General features: G+C 51.7%; 3 protein-coding genes and 2 non-coding genes across 8 annotated transcripts; 4 read left to right on the top strand and 1 right to left on the bottom strand.

The window, feature by feature from the left end:
- The first annotated feature begins 908 nt into the window (after positions 1-908).
- On the top strand, positions 909-5398 carry LOC133374323 (adenine phosphoribosyltransferase-like). 2 transcript variants are annotated; one of them, XM_061605069.1, is made up of 6 exons: positions 909-1023; positions 2413-2580; positions 3238-3331; positions 3589-3735; positions 4610-4705; positions 4981-5398. In XM_061605069.1, exons 2-6 carry the CDS (start codon positions 2452-2454, stop codon positions 5136-5138), a joined length of 624 nt encoding a protein of 207 aa, XP_061461053.1. In that variant the 5' UTR covers positions 909-1023; positions 2413-2451; the 3' UTR covers positions 5139-5398. The 2 variants fall into 2 exon arrangements, with proteins under 2 accessions (XP_061461053.1, XP_061461054.1); XM_061605070.1 differs by lacking the exon at positions 909-1023 and adding an exon at positions 1420-1517.
- Positions 5399-6131: 733 nt separating this feature from the next.
- RAB34 (RAB34, member RAS oncogene family) lies at positions 6132-15950 on the bottom strand. Of its 3 annotated transcripts, none has more exons than XM_061605067.1 (11): positions 15519-15950; positions 13661-13758; positions 12400-12491; positions 11050-11115; positions 10067-10168; positions 9831-9895; positions 9325-9376; positions 8953-9034; positions 8287-8377; positions 7395-7498; positions 6132-6568 (listed from the first exon to the last, which is right to left on the bottom strand). In XM_061605067.1, the coding sequence occupies exons 2-11, from the start codon at positions 13715-13717 to the stop codon at positions 6536-6538; spliced, it is 744 nt and encodes a 247-aa protein (XP_061461051.1). In that variant the 5' UTR covers positions 13718-13758; positions 15519-15950; the 3' UTR covers positions 6132-6535. The 3 variants fall into 3 exon arrangements, with proteins under 3 accessions (XP_061461051.1, XP_061461050.1, XP_061461052.1); XM_061605066.1 differs by having other exon boundaries at positions 7391-7498; positions 15519-15748; XM_061605068.1 differs by lacking the exon at positions 15519-15950 and having other exon boundaries at positions 7391-7498; positions 13648-13731.
- A 4303-nt stretch (positions 15951-20253) lies between these two features.
- RPL23A (ribosomal protein L23a) lies at positions 20254-27071 on the top strand. The gene is made up of 5 exons (XM_061605020.1): positions 20254-20363; positions 22415-22595; positions 24254-24430; positions 25215-25284; positions 26889-27071. Exons 1-5 carry the CDS (start codon positions 20339-20341, stop codon positions 26901-26903), a joined length of 468 nt encoding a protein of 155 aa, XP_061461004.1. The 5' UTR covers positions 20254-20338; the 3' UTR covers positions 26904-27071.
- LOC133374513 (small nucleolar RNA Z17) lies at positions 24088-24160 on the top strand. Its single transcript, XR_009759908.1, has one exon. It is a non-coding gene; the product is annotated as a small nucleolar RNA Z17 (small nucleolar RNA).
- Positions 24480-24544, top strand: LOC133374512 (small nucleolar RNA SNORD42). The gene has a single exon (XR_009759907.1). It is a non-coding gene; the product is annotated as a small nucleolar RNA SNORD42 (small nucleolar RNA).
- Positions 27072-27221: the final 150 nt, after the last annotated feature.

Here is a 27221-nt window from a genome sequence, read left to right as displayed (position 1 = left end):
GTTGGTAACCCTGTTCCTAAAGTTAGACAATGAAACTGACAGATTTGTCCATCCTGAAGAGTGAACCAGGCCCTTGTTCCTGTTAGTGCCTAAGTTGCTTCCAGCCTGCAAAACGAGCATTCGTCTGGATTGGTTTGTTGGGGCATTAGACACAGTTGCATCAAAGCAAGTTTTAAAGCTGTTATTTAGAAAATATATTTTAAAATATGCTTTGCTTTAATATGCTTTAAACCTTTGTTTTTAAGATGTTTCAGAGTGTTTTTAGTGTTTTTAATAAATAAATAAATATTATTCCACCCTGTCTAATATTGAAGGGGAGGGAATTCCAAAGGGAGGGTGCCACTACACTAAAGGTCTGCTTCCTATGTTGTGCGGAACGGAACTCCTCATAAGATGGTATCTGCAGGAGGCCCTCACCTGCAGAGCGCAGTGATCGATTGGGTACGACAGTCTTTCAGGTATTAGAGCTGATTGGGAGGTCTTGCACAACAAACTCCCTTCCCCTCCAAAGACTGGGCTTTTTCCAGTGTGGGGAAATGACAGGGAACTAACGAGTGGGATAAAACATATTGAAACAAAACTTCTCTAAAAACATCTAGAAAAACTTTTAAAACATGAAAAAGTAGTTCCGACACAGACTGGGATAAGGTCTCTACTTAAAAGGCTTGTTGAAATAACGGTGCAGCTTGAATTTGCCTGGATGAGACTGAACGCCGCACCGAAATAGCGACAGTCTGGAAGGCTCCCCCTTAGTTCATCAAGCTAATTTGGCTCCCCTCCCCGCTCTGTGTGGTGAATGAATTGTGAATAGCTCAAGTGTTAAAACCAGAGCTGAGTCTGGGCCCCTGCCAGTGAAGGGCTGGCCTTCCCCAGCTGTTCCTATCTGTGGCCACCAAGCCCTCCCTCTGCTTGGATCGAGTAGCACTTTGGCTCCTCAGCAAAGCGCGCTTGTGTCTCAGTGCCTGAAGAGGCCTGGAAAGGGGCCGTGGGCAGGCGCTTCCTTGCACCGATCTCCTTTTCCAGGTACTGGGCTGGCTTGGCACGTAGGGAATGGAGACTAGCATGATTCAGGGTCTCTTCCCGGAGAGAGTTGGGGCCTGCTTCTGATGTACAGGAAATGTTGGTTTTGCGCAGGGGTGGTTTTTTTTTTTGGAGCGGGGGGGACTGAAAATTGGCAGGACTTTTTTTGAGACAGGCAAGGATGACACAGATTTTAGCACACTTCCTTGCTTTAAAAAACAAATCCACACCAAACATAGGAAAGTAAGAAGAGTGTGTTGAGGGCAATTCTCCTGTTGCTATTTTCGGGTGGGACTCAATTGTGCACCAGCAAGTTCAGCTTGCACAGTCATAGTTGGTTGGGAGGTTTCAGGCTCCTCACGGGGGCATCTGGTTGGCCACTGTGAGAACAGGACGCTGGCCTAGATGTGCCACTGGCCTGATCCAACAGGGCTCTTGTGATGCTCTTAAGGTCTTGTGCAACCCACCTGCTTCCCAAAAAGATCTGACTTCTTGCGGTAAGTAACGTGACGGGGAACTGCATTGGCAAAGTACTCTCTGGAAACATTGATGTCCCTGCAAACAAATCAGGGTGGATGCTCAAGAAACAGGTTGCCTGCAACAAGGACCCTGACTTAGGACCTGGACCTCTTGCATGCAAAGCAGATGTTCTGCCACGGAGCCGCAGCCCTGCCCTGAATTCCTTCACCCCAGCATGATGTGCCCGGCATGTGATTCTTCCAGGTGAATCATCCTCAGAACGATTGCCTGGGCTGGAGAGGGGCACATTCATCTAGAACCACCCCACAGCAACGGAGGGGGCAGGAGACAGAACTGTGAAAAGTTGAGCAAAGGGGCTTTTAGGTCTGGGGGACTTTAGTTTCCAGACTTGGAGGGGTCATGGAAACATACTGTGTGCGAAAGAGCCTGCTAAAAGGCCTTGGGTTCGATTTTTAAAAAAGCCTTATACCCAGTGGCAGGACTGGCGGGGCGGAAAGCAGGGAGCCCAACAGTAGGCGGAGCCAGAGCCAATGAGCGCCGGAGCCAGCTAATTCTAATTTTGCCTCCATCCTCCTCCTCCTTGCTGAGGTCCACAAGGGGCAACACTGAAACGGAGGAGGAGAAGCTGGCAGCCAGGTCCATCCCCTAGATGGGTTGTATGTCAGTGCCTGTCATTGGCTGTGGCTCTGCCTGTCAATGGCTGTGGCTCCGCATACTGCGGGGATCCCTGCCCTCTGCCCTACCAATCCCCCATAGGCAACGATCCAGCGCTGGTTCAGAGGGTGGGTGCATGGAGCATTCATAGCTCTGATGTGCCCCAAGGGTTACTCTGGCACTGGGACAGCACAGCAATATACAGCAGGACTCGAATGTCTCTCCCGGTTTGCATTCCTTCTCTCTCCCCCTCCGCAGTTCCTTGCAGCTTCCACCGCATCTGCAGACCCCAACCACATGTCCACGGATCTGAGAAATGTCCCTGATGCGCGAGAGCAGGGCTGGTATCTGAGACTGATGGCACCCAACGTCAAGGGCCCAAGCTATGCCTGGCTGGACCCCTCTCTCCTCTACTGTCACCCCCAGGTAGGCAGGCAGGGGAGGGCTAATAACGTTGGAAGGGTGGCAGCGCCATCTGGTGATGGTGCAAAGCAAAGGCCTATCGGCTCCATGCGCATTCACTGAGAGAACCCTCGAAACTCAGGGCCAGGTGAAGAGTAGGACTTGACAAAAGAAAGCCCTTCTTTATACAGTGCAGAGGATTTGTTTCCGCACGGTATAGTGATGGACACCAGTTTGGATGGCTTTAGGCAATTTAGGGTGGATAAGGCTATCAGTGGCGGCTAGCCACAATGGCTCTGTTCTCCCCCCACTGACGGAGGCGGTATGCCCCTAAATAGCAGTTGCTGAGAAATGCAAGTGGGCAGAGCGCAGTGGCCAACCAGTTGCCCCAACAGGAAGTTCACAAGCGTACCTAGCCCGGGCTATAAAGATCCGCCATTTGTTCCAGGACAGCTGCTAAGACAACTTGTATGTTCTGACTCAGCTGCAGGGTAACTAACCGTGGTCCTGAAACCCACAACTAGGCCTCTCTTCACGGGCCTGGGGATTTTTTTCTTGGAAAGTGGAGTCATTTTTTAAAAATTAAAATAAATGAAATATATCTGTGAGGCTCTGTGAATTTGGCTGGTAGATCCTCTTGACACACACCCTTTGCTCTTCCTTATTCTCTGGTCATGCCAGGCTTTGCAGGACTGCATAGAAGACTTGCTGCAACCGTTCCGGGGTGACACCATTGACCTGGTTGCTGGAATAGATGCAATGGGCTTCATCCTAGGTAACTGGCGTGAGCTGCCCTCCTCTTCCTCCCACCAGGGGGGACTGGACTTGACTCTGGGCACATGCTGGGGGCTGATGGAAGTGGGTCTCCAAAACTGGAGGGCGTCAAGTTGGCAAAGGCTGCCTTAAGTCTTGAAATAAAAATGAAATACTGCAAATAAATGAGCAGCCTCCAATTTGGGGGTTGGAGGGGGATTCCATATCATCTCCCAGTATGATGACGTGGGGGCCACTCTGCCCTTTTCTTGCCCACAGGGGCTGCCATCGCCCACATGCTCAAGAAGGGCTTTCTGGCCATCCGCAAAGCTGGCCACCTCTGTGTGAAGACCCTCAGCGAGCCTTACAGGGACTACACGACCCACGACAAACTGATGGAAATGCGAACGGACGCGATCTCACCAGGTGAGCCAAGAAAGGGCCAAACACCATATTCTCCAGTCCCCTCACCGAACAAGGATTGGACACACACACCTCCGATCAGGAGCGGGGCCTTGCAGTGGTGGCTAGCGGCTCCATGTCAGTGGGACAATGGAATCCATTCCGGGTTTTACTCCCAGCTGTAAAGGAGCTGCCCCAAAGTTCTGAAAAAGTCGGACAGCTCCTGAAAGTTCAGACTAAAACCCGGAGCGGATTCCACTGCCCCACTGACATGGAGCCACCAGACACCTCCAGAGGTTTCTAGACTTCAGCCCTCATCATTGGTCATGTTGGCTGCTGAGAGGTGGAGTCCATCTTCTGCCTGTGGTGTCAGAGGCAGTATGCTGGGACTCACAGGTGGGGAGAGTTGCTCTTGCACTCGGGTCCTGCTTGGGGACTTTGAAGAAGAGGCATCTGGGAGAACAGGAGTCTGGACTAGGATAGGCCCTCTCTGGCCTCACCCAGCTGAAAGGCTTTTCTTGCATTCTTCTAACGGATTAGACAAATTCATGGAGGAGGACAAGGCTCTTGGTGGCTACTAGCCACCGTGACTGTGCTCTGTGTCTGCTATCAGAGGCAGATTGTTTGAATCCCGGTGCTGGGAATCACAAGGAGAGTTGCTCTTGCACCCGGGTCCTGCTTGCAGGTTTCCCTGCGGGGCCGCTGGCTGGTCACTCCGAGGACAGGGTGCTGGACTACATGGCTCTGTGGCCCTTTTGGCATTCCCCGTGCCTAACCCAGGTCAACCTATCAGAACCTCGTTTAGCTTTTTAAACTCCCAGGACTGATATGGATAAAGGTGGGAAATGGAGGGCCTGGCACCCTAACACCCCTTTGGTCTCTGCCCCTTTTCACCCAGGTGTTCGAGTCCTGCTGGTGGACCAGTGGGTCGAGACGGGAGGAACCATGCAGGCTGCCATCCGGCTGGTGGAGCAGCAAGGCGGCATGGTGGCAGGTAAGTTGGGCTTCATGCAAACACCCCTTGATATTCCTCCTGGTGATGAGCCCAGATGGCTAGTTAGATGGAGCCTCCAACTTCAGAAGCAGTCTACCTCCAACTCCGTTAGCAAGGTGCAGAAACAAAAAAAGCAGAGGCACTTGGTTGGTCACTGTGGGCACCAAAGAGGCTGGCCTAGGCTGACATTTTGCTCTGATCTAGCAGGACTCTTGTGTTTCCCCGTGCATCTTTCTGGTCATCTCTCAGCCCCCTGCCTTCTCCCACCCCTGTAGGTATTGCTGCCATCTGTGTGGAAGACAGCGAGGGCGGGCGTTGGCTCAAAGACCGCTACAAATGGGCCCACTGCGTCCCGCCCTCCCTGATGCCCCAGTTCAACGCTCACCACCTGGACTCCTTCCAGGCCTTGAAGTCCAGCCCAGGCTTGAAGTAGCAAGGGAACACAGACAAAGGCACATGCCGAGGCGTTCCGCAGCAGCCCTCGTTGCCCCGCGGCGTCCCAAGTCCAAAGATCCCAGCCTCCTCCGTGCAATAGGGGCACGCTCCGTCTGCTCCCACAAGCATTAACCCCACAAGTCTTAACTCCCAGACCTTTGGCACTCTGCCTTCTTCGGCTCTTGGCCATAAAATGTCCCAGCGGCGACACTCCCCAGGAACCTGCGCGGTTAATAAACCACCCGCTGTACGGTGCAATTTTGGTAGTGTTGGTGTTCCAAAGCGCTCAAAGCGGTATTGAAAAAACAACAACATAGATATCTTGAGTTTGGATAGAGGGTGAGTGTGTGTGTAAAGTTGTGTAACTTTTGCACACCTGTAATGTCAACTGTACGGCACATCCTTGAGGTCTACCCACTTTTTCTCCTCTGGCCCCGCCCACCACTTTCATGCGCCTTCCCCAAAGGGTTGACCACATGCGCATCCGGCTCTTGGGCTGAAAAAAGGGACCATGCTGTTGCCCCAGCCCCAACAACACACTCTCAAGGCTACAGTTAGAAAAAACACAGACTCCCAACATTTATTATGGCTGTGCATGATCCGTACCAGGAGACCACCCCAGTGGGGCTGCCATTAATGCTCTCCATCTGCAGCGGGAGCAGCGAGGGGATTGTTTTGGCCTCCCTGCCCAACGGGGTGGGAGACTTCAGGCACAAGCTATGACGCCAGAACCAGGACACTTGCTTGCTCGTCCTGGCACAGGAAGTGATGTCACCAACAGGAAGCAGTCGTGGGAAAGGGCACAAGTCTGGTTCCACGGTAGGGAATGTCGAGGCAAGACGAATTGGACTCTCCACGAGGCACGCTTTTTACGCTCAGAACAATCCTGGTCCAAAACCCCCCTCCAAACCGAAGCTTGTCCGAGGAAGAGGTGGGCAGTGAAGGGTATCTATTCCTGGGCTACACCCAACCAGCCACAAGGACTAAAATCTTTGGGGGGGGGGAGTGCTCTTGGGGGGGGAGAAACCGGGACAGCGTCACCCAGGGAAAGGATATTCCCTGCCCGCTGGTGGCCAACCACAAACATCTAGCTTGGTGGCAGAGCTCTGCAAAAGGTCCGAAGGCATCTCCAAGTAGGGCAGGGACAGGACTCCCTGCCTGAAACGTCGCCAGTCAGTGCCAGCGGTACTATGCTAGATGGGCCAATGGTTTGATTTCGTGTGAGGCTTCCTATATTCCTGTACAGGGCCCACTTGGAAGTGTTTGGTTTTTTGAAAGAAAGAACTTTCCTTTGGTATAGAAATAAGTTCAGTGCAAATGTTTGGACCAGCAAAGCTCCTTCCCATCCATCCGCATCTCGTCACTGGCAGCATTTTGCTCTCCGCCGCTTCTCGGTCAGGTATAAGTCTCGCTCGTTGCTGTGGATCCCTGGAAGAAGGCATATAGGTGTCACTTTTTATCAACAGAACTGCACGTAGACAGAAGTGCAGGAAAGGCACGGATGGTGCTTTTAGCTTCCTGAAACTCTCTGCTTCTATTAACTAAACAAGTTCCTAGCCCTTACGAAGACATGGCTGAAAACAGGTGAGCGATGCCAGAGACGGGGCTGGCGAAGATTTCAGAGGTATTATCATCATCATCATCATCTCCTTTGGGAAGGAGGACAGGATATAAATTGAATAAATTTAAAAATAAATATTACTGAACAAGTTTGTAAACTGCTTCATAGCATGAAGCCATCAAAGCAACATTTGCCGCCCTGGGCTCTTTCTGGGAAGAAGGGCGGGATATAAATTTATTAAATTAAAAAACAAACACAAGTTTAAAACCAGAATACAACACAAACTCTTCGAAACAATGAAACCATTTCAACCAACCCTAAAACAATGAATACCCAACTCTACAAATTCTTAAAAAAACCCAACCCAACCATTTTCTGCAGATGTGCAATTAGGTCGTGCAATGAATTTTGCAGCAGTTCCTGCAGATTCCCTCAGCTTGCAGAACTGTTGCTTGACAGAAAGATTTGGCTTTTTTTCAGGGCAGAGGTTTGACTGAAATGCTATGTAAGATTTTATTTTATTTTATTTAGCATGGAATAGACACAGCTCTGCCTACAAGGTCCAAACAGCGCCCTATCACTCTGTGGCAGAAGCAGGATTGCCTCAGGGCAGCCAAGAGGGCTGGTGGAAACCTCATACCCGGGACCAAGGGAGCTGGCTGAACTTGTACCATGCGGATAGGACTTACGCACAACGTCACCGATCCTCCGCGCGTTGCTCCTCTCCAGCTCCGCCATCACGCTACCCTCAAAGGTCAGCGCTGCCACTCGGAAAAAGAACTCCCGCACATTCTCACCTGTAGGGAAAGGAGGAGGGAGAGGGTGCTCCTGAGAGCCCATTTGCTCAGGTATAACAGCAAACAGGTAGAATTATAATGTGGGAAGCTTCCCCGTCTCAGGTGGAGCAGCAGTCTACCTTGCTAGGAGACACGGGAAGCTGCTTTATGCCTGGTTAGATGGTGGACATGCCACCAGGGATTGAACATGGGACCTTCTGCACGCAAAGCAGGTGATCTACCACTGAGCTACAACCCTCTGCACAAAAATTAAGCAAGATTCTGGTCCTCATGGTTCTGAATTAAGGACCGATTTAAATAGGAACATAGAAAGCTGCCTTATACAGAGTCAGATCCTTGCTCCATCCAGCTCAGAATTGTCTACACTGACTGGCAGCGGCTCTCCAGGGTGTCAGGCTAGGAGACATTCCCAGCCCTACCAGGAGATGCTGCCGGGGACTGCATTTGGGACCTTCTGCACTGAATGCAGGGGCTCTGCCTCAAGCTACAGGGCCTTCTCCTATGAAGGCAGCTTTATCTCTTCATTGTATGCCGGTTCTCCAGAGTGGTTACTCAAAGAGGCTACCCTTTGAGAGGGGAAGTGACCCCGTTGGGAAACCAAGACAAGATGCCAACTGGGGGAGGGATGGGGACATAGCAAACTAAAAGGCTCCGGCCTGCTCGGCCAGTGAAAGGGACCTCTTCAGCTTCTCTCCAGCTGGGGCACACCCCTGCCCAAACACAGGGGCCTTCCTCTGTCTTCAAAACGTGCTCTGGACAGGGTTGGCCAAAGCAGAAAAGGAACTTACCTGTGAGCGATGAGACAGCCCAGTATTCCGCTTGCATCTCCTTCGCCACCTTGAGGGCGTCCCTCTCAATGAGGCTGTACTGCGCCGGAGACTGTGAGTAAGGGGAAGGCTTAGGAGGAGGGGTGAGGGGCAACAGCTCCAGATATCTAGCTAGGAGTGCCTGAACCCACTATATATATATATATATATATATATATATATATATATATATATATATAGTGGATCTGTTGGTATCTCTATCGCTGTTATAGAAAAGTCCAACAGGCTGTGACCCTCAAATGTTGACATGTTTTGCAACTGGTTGCTCCACTTTTTTTTGTTAAGATTGCCGATTTGTGGTTTCTGAAGCGTGTGCGTAGGTCAGTTGTGGTTTTCCCTACGTATTGGATATGACATATATATATATATATACCCCTGCCTCTCCCCCTTCTCCGTGGCAAAGTTTAGACTGGAAGCTCCTTGGGGCAGAGTGCTCTGCTCTGGTACTCTGTAAAGTGCCAGTCACACTGATGGCACCACGTAAATGGACAATGTAGATAACAGAAGCTTGTGGGGGTGCCTTTAGTTATCCCCTCAATTATAAATAAGCTCTGCATTGAGTTCACCAGCCGGTACCCTCTGAAGCAGGCATCCCACCCCCTTTTCTTCCTCTCCCCCCCAACTCACACTGAGATCCTTCTTGGTCCCAACCAGGAAGAGGATGACATTGGAAGGGTCATTTTCCTTCAGGGCATCTGCCAACCACTGCCTGGAATGAGGGGGGGCGTAGAAAAAAAGGTATTAATGCTCGGGTTATTTTATCTATTTATGTTGCATGTGAGTTGCAGTTGAGGGAGTCAAGGGTTCTGTTTTGCCAGTGCAACCCCGGATACGGCACCGTGATGACAGCAGAACACTCAGCTGGCAAAACTTTGGGGGGGGGCAAGGCTGGCACGGGGGAGGATCACGTTTATGTCAAATCCTGTCCAGTTCACAGCCCCCCTCTCTTGTTGATAGCGGTCGTTTTACCCCAGCTTACGTGCGTCGCAGGTAACTCACCTGGTATGGTCAAGGGATGCCACGTCGTTCACGTCGAAGACGATAATGATGGCTGCGGAGAGGTGGGGGTGGAACTGGTTAAATATTGCAAGGAGGAAGGAGAGCCCTAGATCCCGTCCCTTAAATATTGTACTCTACAGTTCGGAGGGTGGGTGGGAAGGGGCACGGGAAGGTATTATTGAAATGGTAAATCCTAACAAATGCAGGATGGGGTGCCTGTAAGAACATACAAACTGGATGAGGCCAAAAGGGGCCACCCTACTCCAGCGTCCTGTTCTGACAGTGGCCATGCAGATGCCCCAGCAGCCGGTGCGATTCAGAGGCACGCTGTCTCTGGAGAGTGGATGTGCGAGACAGGTGACAAGGCAACCAGCCGTTTTTCACGACTCTCGCAGGCCACGTGATTTGCCGCTTCTGAAATGTTATTAACGCAACCGCTTTTGGATGGAAAGAGCCACCCACCGACCCACACTTGCTGCTCCTGCCCCAAATAATAACGTCCTCACCTTGAGCTCCACGATAGTAGGTGGAGGCAATGCACTTGAAGCGCTCCTGGCCAGCCGTGTCCCACCTGGAAGGGAGGGTAGGCGGAAGGAGTATTAGGGTGCAGCCAGCACAGGGCTCCGGGAAGCATGTTGGGATCTTCTCCCCGCAGCGGGGATGATGGAGGAGGGGGATCAACGGCAGGAGGCCCCCCATCGGGGCAGGGGCCAGCAAGTAGGGAAGGCCCCCGGGCACTCACAGCTGCAGGCTGAACGGGACGCCCAGCACTTCAAATCGCTCCATCTCAAAGTCCACGCCGATGGTGGCTTTGTAGTTCTTGTCAAAAGTGTCTTTGCAAAACCTGGATGGAGAAAAGAAAAAGAGAGACAGGCAAACAGAGGAAGCTGTCTTCTTGCTCAAGATTGCAAGGGGGGGGGATCCTCTCCTCTCCCCCATCTCCCCCCCCCAAAAAAAAACCCTCCTGGGGTTTTGCCCTCCTGGCAAACAAGAGTCATTATCACAGTTCAAGGACACATTCAGGCCAGGCAAAAGCATCCAAGGAGGGTGCAAAACACAGCTGGGGAGGGGTATGGCCTGGGGAAGTCTTGAGGGCCAGCAGGAGAGGCCTGGAGGGCCACATTTGGCCCTTGGGCCTGACTTTCCTCACCCCCGGCATCAGGGGACTGCTGGAACGCCCAAGGACTGGCAGCAGTCTCACTGGGGGAGTGCGTTGCCTTGTGGGGAAGGGGCCAGGAGGCTGTCCTTGGAGGGCATGTCCTCGCCTCCATGTGGGAGTGGGATGTGGGCGTCACCCTGCAATGGCCAGTGATTGGTGGGTGCCGGCACACGCGCTGGAGGCGTGGCTCTTGTTGCTAATCTTGTTCGATCAGGTAGGAATGCCCCCTTGTATTAAAACCTGGATGGCTGCTGCCAGTCAGTGTAGGCAATAAGAGCTAGGTGGACCAATGGTATAAGGCAGCTCCCTCCGTTCCTCTGTATGTGTGTTTTTTTTAAACATCATGTTCCTCCTCTCCTGTCCTGGACTGAGCATGTAGATTTGGTGGCCACAGGCCAGTGCCATGGTGACGTCTCTCATTCCTCAGTGCGGTTTGGGAACTGGATTGCCTGTCCCACTGTCTGCACCCCACTTTGGGGGGCTGATGGCTTCTTCTCTTTAACGTAATTCCTGACCCTCCACCCACCCCCCGGCCTCAGCGCCTCCCAGAGTTCCCCAGTAGTTACCGGTTGATCAAGCAGGTCTTTCCCACCGACAGGTCGCCAACCACGATAATCTTGGAAATTTTAAACCTATTGAGAGGGAAAGGGGGCTGGATTAGGTGCGGAAAAGGGGAATGAAAGCGATCACGGGGACAGAGCAACTCCCCTGCGAGGAAAGATTATAATGTTGGGGGCTTTTTGAGGTAAGGAAAAAAAGTGACCAGTTGTGGGTTGGTTGGGGAGGTGATAATATTGCGCCTGGCATGGAGAAAATGGATTGTGAGAAGTCTTTCTCCCTGTGTCATCACACTGCAAGGAGAAGACTTCTTCATGCAGAACTGACTTCTGGATTTCGCCACCAGAATGGCCTTAGAAGAGGAAGACAAAATCATGGGGGCGGCAAGGTCTGCTGATAGCTATAGCAGCTCAATGGAGCCTCCAGGTCCAGAGGCAATCTACCTTGAAATGCTGGCCACTTGGAACAGACAGCAGGGAATATCCACACCCCTTCTGCCTTTCTCGGGTGCCCCCAGAGGAAGGGGTAAGGAACCGTTTGCAGCCTGAGGGCAGCGTTCCTTTCTAGGCAGCCTTCCAGTGGCGGGCAGGCCCAGAGGCAAAGAAGACAGCAATGAATGTCCACTGATATCAAGACAACACGTTGACGAAGACTCCTATCTGAACATCGCATCCCTTTTAGATCATTCTCCAACTTAGCTGACCACCTGATACTTCAGTCTCTTCATTCAAAATAGGTTCCTGGTCAGCATGAATAATTTGATTGCCACAGTTCAAGGACAAGACCAGGGGCAGGTGGTCACTTTTAATACGTTTATCTACTACACAGCTGGATACTGCATTTAACAAGCAATGAATGTTGAAGCTAGTTTCTACACACACGCCCCTCTCTGTCTTCCAGAGGGCCGCATTCGGCCCCCCAAGTCTGAGGTTCCCCACCTGTGTCCCAAAGGCACCCATAAATGGAATATGCAACAGCCTCGTGGATCCTACCACACACACTCTGATTCTCCCCCTCTCTGGAGATGGGGCACATCATCACAAAACCTGATGCAAGGCATGCACTCTGCTGGCAGGGAAAGGAGGAGTCCCAACCCTCCGCCCGCCCCCCCAGGCCCCCTCCTTCTGCATTCCTGCCTCATGACAAAGTGGCAGGCACCAATCTCCGAGAGAGAGAGGCAACGCCACCCCGCACAGCCTGCATGGAAAAGCAAAACTGCAGAGTGCCCCAGAAATCACATTCCGCCTCTCCTGCTCTTATGCAAGCGTGGCGCGATTGCTGGGGTGCAAAGTTTATTTTTGTGACTCTGTCTCCTCCTCCTCCTCCTCTCCGACCTGGCAGCCGTGGGCTCAACTCACCCCACGGTCCCTGTGCGTTGCGCCTGGCACATACCAACCACTTGGGGGTGGAAATTGGTCCTGGAATGCAGGGCCGCCTCTTTGGTGAAGCACTGGAACAGAACAGAAGACAGGTCCTCAGCACCGCAGGGCCTCCAAGGAGAGTCACGGCCCTGTCGACCCCCCCACCCCACCCCCGGAAGGCTAGTGGCAGGCTCCATCTTGTCTCAAGCACCCTGTGGGGGGCCCAGCGCTCCCACTAAAAGAATCACACCCCCACGCACACATACAAACATGTGACACGGTGCTGCGTGTGTGAAAGAACCAACGGAAGAAGCAAATCAATGTGTGTGTGTGTGTGTTTACAAACTCTCCCCAACAGCTGAGATCACAGACCACCCACGTGGCAACACACCACAGCCAGACCCCACCCAGGATGAATTAAAAATGTTCCCCCCCGTGCTCTCCCCCCCCAGTCCTGACCTATCAAACAGCACATTACACAGTTGAACCTCAGCCAAGGCGCTCCATGTTCTCATGTCATTTCCACCACCACCCCCATTTTTCCATTGGCAAGGGTGCCTTCGCTTTGGGCCGCTGCTGGGCAGATTCAAAGCTGCTGGATCATGCTCCCAAGGATGCCCAGGGAAGTTGGCCTGGCTCACCAGGGAGGGGTAAGGTGCCTTCTCCAAAACTCCAGGCCATGCTGTGATCTCACCGGCCCTCCCTCACAAGACATTTACCATCCGGGGCAGGCGCCCTGGAATTCGGGCACCTCCACAGTCGTGCCAGCCCTGGCCTCTGTCCCCTTTACCCAATGGGAGCAGGAGAGGACAGAAGCAGCTAGGGGCCTTTTGCAGCTTAAGGGTCGGAAGCCCTTCTGGGCAACCTTCCAGGGGCCACATGCCAGCTGTAGGCGGACAGAAAAACAAACGGAAATGTCATCCTTGTGCAGTAGGTGCCTTTCTACTAACACTAGCTCTCCCATCTCAGTGAAGCAAAAACACTCAAGGAAGGTGCAAAGCAGGGCCAGCCTGGGAAAAGTCCAAAGGGCCAGACAAATAGGCTTTTGAGGGCCAGGTATGTCTCCCAGGTCTGAGGTTCCTGACCCCTGAGGGAAACAGGTTTCTTCGTACAACAATGTGGCCAGGCTGTCCTGATCCTGAGCCAAAACAACACCTTGCTGCTAGCAAGGGAGACTGTGGGCCCGTGACTGCTGCTGCTGCTGCTGAGCTATGCCCTCTCTCCCGCCCCCAGCTGCAAGGGTACCTGGCCCCCTTACTCGTGGCAGTTCAGCAATGACCCGGTCCCTTCTCACGGGGGCAAGGATGTTCATCATCGGGACTGGAAGTTGAGCACGCAGCTCTCAGGTATTCTGACCTGGAAGCAAAGAAGCACAGAGCTCTTGAAACGCTGTCCATGCAGCTACCTTTGGACCTTTGCTTTAGGCCAGTCTGGAGCTTTTGATTGTAAGCTCCTTGCTGCAGGGACCTTTGCTTTCCGTTTTGCTTTTTATCATGAATCCAGAATTGAGGCTTCTTCGTGGTTTCCCACCTAAAAAGATCTCCCCTGAATATTTGGCATCATGGGATGTTGCACCTGGAAACATCACAGCCCTGTGGGGCCCATTTGCGTTTCCCCCCAAGAAATATGGGGCTTCTGAAGGGAATGTGTTTGGAAGGCACATGTCAAGAAGCCAAGTTTGGTCCCAGAGGTGTGATTTGGAGCTGCCTTCCCCCCAATCTGGAGCCCTGCAGGGGTTTTGGCCTACAGCGGCCCATCATGCCCTGACCACTGGCTGTGTGGAGCCCCCCCACCCCCAGTTTGCCCGAAGGCTGGTTTGGAAGCCCATGAGGCCACCACTTTGCTGAACGGCTTAAGAGGAGGAAGTATTATTTTGAGACCACAGCTACACAACAGCAGGGAGCCTGTGGTGTTCCAGACGCTGCTGTGCACAGTTCCCATTCGCTCCAGCAAGCACGGCCAAGGGCCAGGGAGATCCCAGTGGGGACTGAGCTTAGGAACCGTCGGCATTTGTTCATTTATTTGTTTTCCTTATTTACGGCAGTTATAAACCGCTTCATTGTTCGCCTTTCTAAGCTGTGCAATTGTTGACTGGCGAGTCAGGTTAGAGATAAAGTAGCCTATATCAACTCGGGGGGGGAAGGGGAACTTCTGCATCCCTCCAGATGTTGCCGGACTCCAACTGCCAGCAGCCAGTGTGGCCGAAGGTCAGGGATGATGATGGGAGGGGCAGTCCGACAGCACCTGGAAGGAAACAGGTGCCCCCATCCTTGACACAGGCTGTACTTAATGCACAGTGATCGTGCACGGATCTGAAACTTCTTTGCATCCCACATCCCAGCGGGAAAACTTGCCAGCCCTCCCCTCCAAGTGCAAATGAGACAAACAAACAGGCGTGTTGTCATTGCGCAGGGCCACTCGGTGGACACCCGCCAAGGCAGGCACCAGCAGCACCCTGTCCCTTGGTGGCAAAGCTGGCTGGCCTCTGCCTCATGAGGAGAGCCGGTTGGGGCTGGGCTGCTGCGAAGGTCTGGGTCGAGGCTGCAGGAGGAACAGGCTGCCTTATAATGAGTCAGACCATTGGTCCACCTCGTTCAGCATTGTCTACACTGACTGGCAGGGTTTCAGGCAGAGGGCTCTACTATTGAGCTTCACCGCTTCCCTTGCGTATGAAGCAAGATTCTAGTCCTCATGATTCCAAAAAAAGGGCTGCCTTAAACAGGAACATCGGAAGCTGCTTTACACTGAGTCCATCCAGCTCAGTATTGGCTACTCTGACAGGCAGTGGCTCTCCAGGGTTTCAGACTGGAGACATTCCAAGCCCTACTGGAGATGCCATCGGAGACTGAGCATAGGAGCCTTCTGCATGCAAAGGAATTCCTCTGCCCCCCAAATCAAAGCTGTGGCTGCTGTTGTCTTTTTCCAGTCCTCAGCCAGCCTGGGAGAGAGCGACCGACGTCCCGACAGGCCTCAGCGCCTCTCCTGGCCGGGGGCGAGACGTGGCGAGGAAGAGGGGGCCTTTTGAGAGCGAGGGCGGGGTGGGTGGGGTTGTAGTCCCCTGGGCCGGCGGGAGGGGGTGGCCGGTGCCCCGCACATGGCCCGGAACGCGTACTCACCGGCCAGGCTGCCTCGCGGATGCGCTCGGCGTTGCTCGCCTGCCCGCCCGCCCCGTCGCCTCTGGTCCCGCTAGATGGGAGCGAGGAGGAGGAGGAGGAGGAGGGCACCGTAACCTGATCCCCGGAAATTCCAGGGGATGAGCCGCCAAAGGAGGAGGAGGAGGAGGAAGGGGGGATCTCTCTTCCTTTTAGGTTTGCTCGCAGCCCAGACGGGGCGGGCAAGCGGAGGAGGAGCGCAACCTCTGACCGCCCTCCCGGGATCGCGCAACGAACGGAGGTGCCGGGGCTCCCGGAGGCTGAGGCCACCCCCTTCCTTCTCATCCTCCAGGCGCTCTGCGAGGAGCGCGCGGGCGCTGGGCCCCGACGGCGCGGCGCGGAAAACAGATACCCGGGCTCAGCGTTTCGGGGTGTGTGGGGGGGTGAAGACTGGGACACCCCCATGCACCCCGCTTTTCCTCCCCGCCCTCCCTGGGCGGAGATCGGGGCGTGCCAAGTCTCTCTCTTCTCCTCCTCCGGCCCCCATACCTTCTCCAGACGGGCGAGGCTCTAGCCGCAGGCATCTGCTCCCAATTAGTGACTCAGAGGCAGGAGGCGGCGGCTCCGGGGCGGGCTGAGCCCCCTGCAGAGCCGCCAGGGCCACGCCGAGGCGCCAGCAGGCGAGGAGGATGGCGAGCAGCCCCCCCCCCGCTGGCCTCGATCCTTTGCAAAGAAAATCGAGGGAAGCGGGATTGCACTCTGCACACGCTCAGACGGGCACTTGCGCTGTCCCTGTGTGATGTCACGTGGCAGCAGATGTGTCTCGCACTTGCGCTCTGATTCCGGCGCAGCAACTCGCGGTTCCCTGGGAAGAACTCTCCCTGCCAGCCCCTCCCCTTCCTTCCCATTGTAAGCTCCTCGGGGCAAGGAGGTCTGCTCCCTTTGGCTTTCTGCTCCTCCGCGCTGGAAAGCACCCCGTGCGTACATGGATGGGAAGCGATCCCTAAGATCAAGTTTACCTCTTTTCCCATGGGCAACGACAACCTGAGGCCCTCGCCTGGCAACATCAACCCTTTGGAACTCCCTGCCGGTTGATACTAGGCAGGCGCCTTCACAGGGGCCTGCCAAAAACATGGGACTGGGAATGTTCCCCGCCTCAAATCCTGGGGAGAGTGGCAGCTTCCCACATTCCTGTGATTTCCTACTCCCCCCGGGACCATCAATCACACACATGCAGCCACCCAAAACACACGGATCCAGTGATTCACTGCACCACCATGGTCAAAAACTTGAATCCAAGGCATGAATCCCTCTGATTTTGCCTGGTTTTTACACAGGTGACCCCCCCCCCCAAAAAAAAATCAGCATAAAATCAGAGATCACCTCAACGGCAGAAATCACAGATGTGGTGCCTTCCCTGGCACGGCTGTTGAACAAAACCTCAGGGTCCTGGAGACAGTGGTGGGGAGTCCAGAGCCAAAGTGGAAGGAACCACCCCTTCTCTTTCTGTCTATCCACCCCCGCGACACCCCCTTCTCCCCTCTCTGCCTGCTCGCCTGCTCAGTGGCCTGCTAGATAGTTCTTGCCAGAGGTCTGAACAGATGACTTGTAGAGGGCTTCCCCCCTCCATTCCATCACTCCCATCTGTTGAAGCCTATGGGTGGGGAACCTTTCTTTCAACCCGAGGGCCACATTCCCTTGTTGTCAGCGTTCTGGGGGCTATATGCCAGTGGCAGGCAATTGTGCTGGTTGGGAGTAATGGAAGTCCAAAACATCTGGAGGGCGGCAAAGGTTGCCTTAGGCTGGCAAGTTATGTGGCATCTGGTGTAGCAGACTTTGATCAGGTCAGACTATTGTTATTTTGGGAACACAGGTAGATGTCCTTATACCTGGTCAGATCATTTCTCCATTTAGCCCAGCTGCCTCTTCTGGCAGCAGCTCGCCAGGGTGTCCAACACAGAGTTGACTGGAGATGCAGGAGGAGCAAGGTGTTGTGCAAAGGCAGGTGAAGGGTCAGGTGATGCACAACAAAATAACTCCTTTTTAATGAAAATGAATAACTTCATATATACGCTTATGGGCTCTGGCCAGGCAGTGTCTGATGAGGAAAGAGATCCTGGGGTCGTGGTGGGAAGGAATAAGCTGAAGATGAACCCTGACAAAACCGAGGTACTGTTTGTGGGAGACAAGGGAAGGTTGGGGGATGTTGACCTGGTGCTCAATGGGGTACAATTGCCCCTGAAAGACCAGGTCCGTAGCCTTGGTGTCATTCTTGACTCCCAGCTCTCCATGGAGGCTCAGGTCTCAGCTGTGAGCCAGGCAGCGCTGTATCAACTCCAACTGATACGGAGTCTGCGCCCCTACCTTCCCAACCATCTGCTCCCATCTGTGGTATATGCCCTGGTCTCCTCTCGCCTAGACTACTGTAATGCGCTCTACGTGGGGTTACCCTTGAAAACGGTCCAGAATCTGCAACTGGTACAGAATGCGGCGGCTCGCCTGATTAAAGGCAGCCGCTGGTGAGATCACATCACTCCAGTGCTGAAGGAGTTGCACTGGTTACCGGTTGTTTTCCGGGCCCAATTCAAGGTGTTGGTTCTGACCTTTAAAACCCTATACGGTTTCGGCCCAGTCTATCTGAAGGAGCGCCTCCAACATCACCAGGGATGCCGCTCAACAAGATCAGCCTCAAAAGGCCTTCTCTCTATCCCACCAGTTAAAACAGCTAGACTGGTGAGAACTAGGGAGAGGGCTTTTCCATTGTGGCCCCCACTTTGTGCAATTCCCTCCCAAATGATCTCCGCCATGCCCCCTCTATGATGAGCTTCTGCCGGGCCTTGAAGAACTGGCTCTTCAGGCAGGCTTTTGGGGTGGGTTAGGTTTTATTATTTCTGTTGAGATTTTTAATGTTTTAATGTATTTGTATGTTTTTACTTTGTACGTCGCCCAGAGTGGCTGGACAGCCAGCCAGATGGGCAACTAATAAATTTAATAAATAATAAATAATAAATAAATAGCTCATTGAAGATGCCGAACCGTTATGTGGCCACTATGAAAAAGCAAACTCCATGCTAGGGATCATTAGGAAAGGAACTGGAAAGTAAACCTGCTGATATGATAATGCCATTGTGCAAATCTGTGGTGCGATCGCATTTGGAATGCCGTGTACAGTTCTGGTCGCCTCACCTCAAAAAGGATATTATAGAGCTGGAAAAGGTTCCAAAAAGGCCAACCAGAATGATCAAGGCGATGGAGCGACTCCCCTACGAGGAAAGGTTGCTACGTTTGGGGCTTCTTCAGTTTAGAGGAAATCAGAGGTGACATGATTAAAGTATATAAAGGAATGCATGGCACGGAGAACGTGGTCAGAGAAAAGCTTTTCTTGTTCTCATAATAGTAGAACTTGTGGACATCCAAGGAAGCTGAATGTTGGGAGATTCAGGTCAGGCAAAAGGAAGAACCTCTTTGCGCAGCGGATAATTCAGCTATGGAATTTGCTCCTATAAGAAGTAGTAATGGCAACCAACTTGCAGGGCCAGCACCAGTGGGCAGCCAGGCTGGGCCCTGGCTGAGGGGTCCCTCCTTAGGGTGGGACAGTGAAGCTCCCATTTGTCGATCCGCAGCAGTGGATCGTAAAGCAGGAGCGTCTATGGACCCCCACCCCTCTGATACAGGCGGCGTATAAGCCAGCCTGCCCCACCTATCTGTCACATCAGCATGTCAGTGTGAATGCCTGCTCACTGCATGAGTGAAGAGGTCTGCCATCACCCAAGATGGAGGTGGGGACACCCCTAAGGGGGTTGATGCCTCCACCACCATTTTGTGCGATGTGAGGCATGCATGTGCAGAATGTGAGTGCGGATGTGCTGATATGAAAGGTCAGGGAGTGTCGGGTGGGGGTGCTTGGCCTTCCGGTGCTGCGGACCTGGGACAGGCTGGTGCCCAAGGGCCCAGTTGTGCCTGGAGCTGGCCTTGACAACTTGGATGGCTTTAAAAGAAGATTAGACAAATTCAATGAGGATAAAGCAATCTGTGGCTACTAGCCACAGTGTATATGTCAGAAGCAGCATCTCATTGGCCACTGTCAGAAAATGATGCCAGACTAGAACAGCCTTTGGTCTGATCCAACGGCCAAGCTGTTCTTATATTCGTACAAAGGATTACAGAAATGGAATGGAGGAGGCTAAAGCAACTAGTAATGATGGAACCTCCAGTTTGAGGGGCAGTCTATCTCTGAGTCCCAGATGCTGGGTAGCAATATCAGGAGACGCCTGTTGCCCTCATGCCCTGCTTGTGGGCTTCCCATAGGCATCTTTTGTTTATTTGTTATTACATTTATATCCTCCTTTTCCTCCAAGGAGCTCAAGGTGGCCTACAGAGTTCTCTCCTCCTTCAAATTTCATCCTCACAACAACCCTGTGAGGTAGGTTAGCCTGAGAAGCAGTGACTGGTCACCCAGCCAGCTTCATGGTTGAGTGTGGATTTGAACCTTTGTCTCCAGGTACCTAGCAAGAATATGGACTACATAAGCCTTTATGTTACGCTTAGGCTTATCATAAATCCTGTGGCCCGGTTGAAAGAATGGGGCGAGGAGAAAACCACAACTCCCATAGTGCATCGCGGGCCTTATTAAAAAAAACACCCCAATCCCTCGAGGCCTCTTTGTGCGCATGCACCTGCCTAACGCAGAAGCGTGAAAGGAACGCCCGGCCCATTCCTTCTTCCCGATCCCGCGGCGTGCGCAGTTCGTGGCTCATCTCGCGGTGCTTGGGCTCGCAGGTCTCGCGAGAGGTGGCGCGATAAGCCTCTGTGAAGCTCACGCGGCTGCCTCTTTCCTCCCTAAGATGGCGCCGAAAGTGAAGAAGGAGGGTGAGGCTGCGGGGGGCGCGCGCTATGGGGAGCCCCTTTCTCCCCCCGGCGGGAGGGCTTGGCATGCAAGGGCTGAAAGGTGGGGGGGCTTTGGGTCCCCCTCTCCCCCCCAGGGGTGGAGGGATTGGCTAAAATGAGCTCCCCAAGGGTTTTTGGGGGGGGGGCTGGAATGGAAGAGGTGGTGGGGAAGGGTCTTGGGGGGCTTGTCTTCTGGGGGGCTGCCCCTGGTTTCTCCCCTCCCCACGTTGGAATCGATTTTGGCTGAAATGGGGGGCTAACATATGGGGAGGGGCTGAAAAGCCGCTTGTATCCGGAAGGGGGGCTCCAGGCTTGCTCACCCACCTCTCCGTTTTCCTCCGCCCCCCCCCGGAAGTTGGAAAGGGTGTTGTGGGGCTTCTAGTCCTGCTTTGGGGTGCAGCGTGTGTGCTTGCCTGCCTGCCCACTTTGGGTCTCGCCATTGAAGCTGGCGACTTGCTGGCTTGGATTTCTGGATCTTAGAAAGCGTGCAGGCTTCCTTCTTAACTGTACAAAATACGTTTTAAAGCGAGAGGTGGATTTCTTGCCCACCCCATTATTAAACCCTGAGCAGATGTGTTTACCATGTACGTAAGTCCACATGGCCAAGTCCACATGGTCTAGATCAGTGGTTCTCAATCTTTTCACAGTGATGGAATCCTTCACGTTCCTATTACCATTATTCGTATTATTACTTTACTATACTGCTACTATTAGGCTTTTTATTCACCCTTCACCAAAAAGGCCCTGGGTGGGTCACAACAATATGAATTACAATACTAAAAACAGTTTAAGGAAAACTTTGGCAGAATCCTTGCAGTAACATCTTTTAAAAATGTCTATTACTAATGGTACCAAAAAAAAAGACTGATTTAAAATTCTGATCAATTTTATTCTGAATCTAACAATATTACAAACAAATGATTTAGTGAGAAGGATGTGATTGTTATCAGTAAGTGCTCAGCTGTTGCCTTCTGTTGTGTTCAGCATTTAGCCTACAATATCGTGTTCTTGTTGCAAATCTTGAAAATGTTTATTCATACAAATATGTGGATGCAAAGGGAAGTAGCTTCTTTATTTGTGAAATGCCAGGAAACTTATTCAGAGCAGCCTAAAAGTTGTCAGTTGATATTTTTATTTACACCTGGGGGCCCACGTCTTATTTTTGTACGGTTGTAGTGTAGCAACGCACTCTAAATCTGTCTGCTACCCAACGAATCCTGACCGACCAATAGACTAGATGGTGTTGAGGCACAAGCTATAAATCTACCCTTCTGTTTTTCATAAGAGGCTTGTTGAATCTATCGACCATGACTCTTTCTTGGCCAGTCACTGCTAGTTCAGACCTCATTAGGATATATGAGGACTTCTCTCTGTTGCCCAGATCACTAAAAACTTTGGTTTCTGTCATCTGAATTGACATGGAGCGAATTGTATAGGTGCAGGAATGTGGCACAGGCTGTTAATATTATGTGCTGACAATTCCATTAAGGCTATGTGCAATGTACTCATGAAAGGTGATAGTATAAAATCATGCATGGCCTTGAGAATGTGGATAGAGAAAAGTTTTTCTTCCTCTCTCAAAACATCACAACTCGTGCACATCCAGCGAAGCTGAGTGTTGGAAGATTTAGGACAGACGAGAGAAAGTACTTCTTCACACAGCGCATAGTTAAACTATGAAATGTACTCCCACAAGAGGCAGTGATGGCCACCAGTCTGGATGGCTTTAAAAAAGATTTGGACAAATGCCAGGAGGATCCGGTTATCAGTGGCTAGTGGCCACGGTGGCTATGCTCTGCCTCCACGGACAAAGGCAATATGTTTCCGGATACCAGTTGCTGGAAACTACAGGAGGGAAGAGCTGCTGTTGCACTCAGGTCCTGCTTGCAGGCTTCCCAGAGGCAACTGGTCGGCCACTGTGAGAACAGGAGGCTGGACTGGATGGGCCCCCTTTGGCCCAATCCAGCAGGGTCGTCTTATGTTCTTATGATCCCCCTTCCGTACTCATTTTCAGCTCTGCCTTCCCTTTGCAGCTGTCCCGGCTAAGACCGAGGCGAAATCTAAAGCTCTGAAAGCTAAAAAGGCAGTCTTGAAAGGCGTCCACAGTCACAAGAAGAAAAAGATCCGGACGTCCCCCACCTTCCGGAGGCCGAAAACCCTGCGGTTACGGAGACAGCCCAAGTATCCCCGGAAGAGCGCGCCAAGGAGGAACAAGTAAGTTGGCCTAAGAGATGCCGGGCTAGGCCTGGGTTAATGTGGTCCATGTAGCTCTGCATTCTGTATCTCTGGGAGAGCAGCCCCTGAGGGAACGGCTTGTGTGCCAGGCAGGATGGGGATAGCCCTCTCTGCGTTATGTTGGAGGTATACTGCTGCTGAATGTGGAGGACTCATTCCTCAGTCCCATGGCTAATAGCTGCAGATGACCCTCCCGTCCGTGAATTTGTGTAAACCTTTAACTAAGCTGCTTATGACAGTGATCATCCCAGCAGCCAAGGCCAGTGAGTGTCCTTGGCTAAGCTATGCATGCCGGGAAGTACTTCTTGCCTTGCTTAGTAGCCCACTAACTAAGTATATCTCTTGTGAGTTGTCTACTGAAGTGCTGAAAATATCTTTTGATGGCATATAACATCTTGCTGCAGTGAGTTCCATCTTGGCTTCCTCTTTTTTTTTAAAGTTGTTGTCTGTTTCTGTGCTGTCCTCGTTTTGATCATATTCAACTCCCCCCCCCACTCTATTTTGACCGTTTTTAAAAGAATAAAAGATACTGACAAATAGAAAACATCATAAAAAATAATCAAGTACAGTGTCTTTAGGAGAGTAATTGGAAGATAAGACTAAACCCGCTCTGCTCTGACAGTTTGGCAATGATGTATTACTACTCTAGGTCTCCCCTCAAAAGTCATCGCAATTCTTTCTGAACGCTACATTGCAAAGTAGGAAGTTGCCTTGTGCAGAGTCAGACCATTGGTACCTCTAGCTCAGTTATTGTCTGCACTGATTGTCAGAGGCTCTACAGGGTTTCGGATAGGGGGACTGTCTCATCCCTACCTGGTGATGGTGGGGATTGAACCCCGGATCTTCTGCGTTGCAAAACAGGGACTCTGCCACTGAGCTAAGGCCCTTTGCCTAAAACGAAAGTAAGATTCTAGTCCTCATGGTTCTAAATAAAGGGCTGGTTTAAATAGGAAAAATGGAAGCTGCCTTATACCAAGTCAAACTGTTGGTCCCTCTAGCTCAGTTTTATTTGCACTGGGGTGGCTAACAATGGGAGTAAAGGGCACTGCTTAAGGCAAGGAGAGGGAAATGTGTGGGCCTCCAGTTGTTGGGTGCCAACCCTCATGAGCTCCAGCCGGCATGGCCAATGGGTGGGAATGATAGGAGTTGAGAGGCCAACAACATCTGGAGGGCCATAAGTTAGCACCCCCCAATCTATGCTGACTGACCCCAGCCCTCCTGGGTTTCAGAGAGGGGATGTTCCTATCCCTGCATGGAAATGCTAAGGATTGAACCTGGGACCGTCTGCATGCGAAACGGGGGCTCTACTGGTGAGCAGTGGTCCTTCCCATCAAAAACGGGAGCCTTAAAATGAGTCAGGCCATTGCTCCATCTAGCTTGGTACAGCGGCTCCTCAGGGTATCAGGAACCTGGGCCCTTCCGCATGGACGGCGGCAGGTGTACAGCCCTTTTTTTTTTGCCAAGGCTCAAAGGTGCAGATGATGATGATCTAGCGACCAAAGCCTGACTGGTTGTGATTACAGCCAAATAGAGACTGATGCACTTGGGTCTTGAGCACGTGTATTTGAAGACCCCCACCCCTGGTCCTGCCTCTGCTGTGGGTAACCAAAAGCCCCCTTTCCTGCCCTCCTGCCCAGGCTGGACCATTATGCCATCATTAAGTTCCCACTGACCACCGAATCGGCAATGAAGAAGATTGAAGACAATAACACGCTGGTCTTCATTGTGGACGTCAAAGCCAACAAGCACCAGATCAAGCAGGCCGTCAAGAAGCTGTACGACATCGACGTGGCGAAGGTCAACACCCTGATCAGGTAAGCAGCAGCGGGGGCTTAGAGTAACTGTACAAATGAGGCTCCTTTTGTGCAAATGATGGAAACATTATTGAACTGAGAAAACTGATGTTTTCAAAGGAACCGCTGATGCATAAAAGGTCCCTCTAGAGGTGTAAGAGTTGTGGAAATGTTTGAGCTGCCAGGGGCGGGGGGGAAGGAAGGGAGCCGGAGGGAGGAGACGTTTGGGGGAGAGGAATGCATGTAGCTCACCGTAAGGAGTATGACTGGCACCCTTTGATCCACAAAAGCTTCCTTCCCAGGTAGAAAACGAATTCATTTTTAAACCCACCGTTGAGATCTTAGCATCTTGCATCAGAAAAGGATTAAATGTCAGAGCTAAGTAAATCAAAGTGCACAGTTTGCCTGAAGTTTTAGCAAGAGTGCACGCTGTTAAGAGGCAGTGTGTTTATTTTGATTTAAAAAAAAAATTTAATGGCTCAGGGTAGTCAAATGAGCCACAGCAAGAACATCACACAGTATGCTTACCTAGGGAGCAAATACACACCGGATGACTGGCATTCTCCAGTACTGCCTGCAAGCAGCTGATTTAACACTACAAAAAGCAACAGGCGGAAGAGAGAAAAGAACTAAGGAAAAACGTAACATTAGAGCAGCCTTTGCCAGATATTCTGGCTGAGGCTGATGGGAGTTGTAGTCCAGAACATCTAGAGAGCACCCAGTTGGCAAAGGCTGATCTAGAGAATGGGCTTGGTTGCAGCGTGGTTGTTGCTTTTGGGAGCTTATGCCTCCCGTCTCATTCCAGGCCGGATGGTGAGAAAAAGGCCTACGTCCGTCTCGCTCCTGACTACGATGCGCTAGATGTAGCCAATAAGGTAAGAAGAGAGGCTGCTGGACCCCCTTGTCCCCCTCCCCCTTAGCTCTGGATAGCTGTTCTTGCGGGGGCCAGCCAGATGGCCCAAAGGGAAGCCCACAAGCAGGACCTGAGTGCAAGAGCACCCTTCTTACTTGCAATCCCAAGCGACTAAAAGATACTCAAATGCATCCTGCCTCTGAAAGTGGAGGCCAAAGCATAGCCATCGTGGCTAGTAGCCTTCCGTGACTTTATCCAGTCCTCTTTTAAATCCACCCAAGTTGGTGGCCATCGGTAGTCCTTGCGTTACACAAAAGGCTCTCGTTGGGGAGTCACCTTTTCACCAGCCGCTATGTGGCTGGTGGGCCCTCTAGAGAAAAGCCTCAGAAGCAGATCTTAGAATCATAGAATAGTAGAGTTGGAAGGGGCCTATAAGGCCATCCAGTCCAACCCCCTGCTCAGAGCAGGAATCCAAATCAAAGCATCCCCAACATGTGGCTATCCAGCTGCCTCTTGAATGCCTCCAGTGTCGAAGAGCCCACTACCTCTCTAGGTAATTGGTTCCATTGTCGTATGGCTCTAACAGTTAGGAAGTTTTTCCTGATGTTCAGCCGAAATCTTGCGTCCTGCAGCTTGAGCCCATTATTCCGTGTCCTGTTCTCTGAGACGATTGAGAAGAGATCCCTGCCCTCCTCTGTGTGGCAACCTTTCATGTACTTGAAGAGTGCTATCATATCTCCCCTCAGTCTTCTCTTCTCCAAGCTAAACATGCCCAGTTCTTTCAGTCTCTCCTCAAGGGGCTTTGTTTTCAGTCCCTTGATCATCCTTGTTGCCCTCCTCTGAACCTGTTCCAGTTTGTCTGCATCCTTCTTGAAGTGCGGAAACAATAACTGGACACAGTATTCAAGATGAGGCCTAACCAGTGCTGAATAGAGGGGAACTAATACTTCACGCGATTTGGAAACTATACTTCTGTTAATGCAGCCTAATATAGCATTTGCCCTTTTTGCAGCCACATCACACTGTTGGCTCATATTCAGCTTGTGATCAATGACAATTCCAAGATCCTTCTCACATGTCGTATTGCTGAGCCAAGTATCCCCCATCTTATAACTCTGCATTTGGTTTCTTTTTCTTAAGTGTAGTACTTTGCATTTATCCCTGCTGAATTTCATTCTGTTGTTTTCAGCCCAATGCTCCAGCCTATCAAGGTCCCTTTGAATTTTGTTTCTGTCTTCCACGATATTAGCTGTGCCCCCCAATTTTGTATCATCTGCAATTTAGATAAGCATGCTGTGTACCTCCTCATCCAAGTCATTAATAAAAATGTTGAAGAGCACTGGGCCCTGGACCAAGCCCTGTGGTACCCCACTTGTTACTTCTGCCCAGCTTGAGAAGGAACCATTGATAAGTACTCTTTGAGTATGATTCTGGAGCCAGAATGCTTGGAGGATGATAAGGCTTGTGTGTCGATGGGGCTGCTTCTGCAGGAAGCGTGTAGGCTGGCCTGACGCGGAGGACGGCAATTTCTTTTCTGAGGAAGGAGCCATGTGCTTTGTGGGTGCGAATCACTGGGGGTGGGGAGCAGATAGAAGACTAATACAACTCCTTTGGCTTCTTTTTCAGATTGGGATCATCTAAACAGCATGTTGCCAACTTTGTACACAAAAGACCTCCAAATGCATTTTGTACAAATAGTTGTATGGAGAGACTCCAAGATTGCCTACCTATATCAAGAAGTAGAGCTAATAATATAAGTGTACAAATATTTGTACAAAGGTTTTACAATAAAATTCATCTTTGGCTCCACAGGAATTCCAGGCGTGTTTTCAAACAAACAGAAAGGTGGAGGGGGTGATGAGGAATGCTGGTCCCTGGGGTTTGGGTCTGGAAGCATCTGGTATAATATTTATCTGATTGCAATTCTTTGGGACCCGAATGATGCCTTCCTGTCTGTTT

This window comes from Rhineura floridana, chromosome 21 (assembly GCF_030035675.1).
Source record: "Rhineura floridana isolate rRhiFlo1 chromosome 21, rRhiFlo1.hap2, whole genome shotgun sequence".
Lineage (NCBI taxonomy): Eukaryota > Metazoa > Chordata > Lepidosauria > Squamata > Rhineuridae > Rhineura > Rhineura floridana.
This window is presented reverse-complemented; position numbering and strand designations above follow the sequence as displayed.

Bases quoted from the DNA above. Each gene is read 5' to 3' on its own strand.
- LOC133374323 (XM_061605069.1), top strand. From the start codon at position 2,452: ATGTCCACGGATCTGAGAAATGTCCCTGATGCGCGAGAGCAGGGCTGG. The intron at 2,581-3,237 runs GTAGGCAGGCAG...TGGTCATGCCAG, and splicing joins TCCTCTACTGTCACCCCCAG to GCTTTGCAGGACTGCATAGA. The intron at 3,332-3,588 runs GTAACTGGCGTG...TCTTGCCCACAG, and splicing joins TGCAATGGGCTTCATCCTAG to GGGCTGCCATCGCCCACATG.
- RAB34 (XM_061605066.1), bottom strand. From the start codon at position 13,717: ATGATGAACATCCTTGCCCCCGTGAGAAGGGACCGGGTCATTGCTGAA. The intron at 12,492-13,660 runs GTAAGGGGGCCA...GTTCTGTTCCAG, and splicing joins TCATTGCTGAACTGCCACGA to TGCTTCACCAAAGAGGCGGC. The intron at 9,896-10,066 runs GTGAGTGCCCGG...CCTCCCTTCCAG, and splicing joins GTCCCGTTCAGCCTGCAGCT to GTGGGACACGGCTGGCCAGG.
- RPL23A (XM_061605020.1), top strand. From the start codon at position 20,339: ATGGCGCCGAAAGTGAAGAAGGAGG. The intron at 22,596-24,253 runs GTAAGTTGGCCT...CCTCCTGCCCAG, and splicing joins AGCGCGCCAAGGAGGAACAA to GCTGGACCATTATGCCATCA. The intron at 24,431-25,214 runs GTAAGCAGCAGC...GTCTCATTCCAG, and splicing joins AAGGTCAACACCCTGATCAG to GCCGGATGGTGAGAAAAAGG.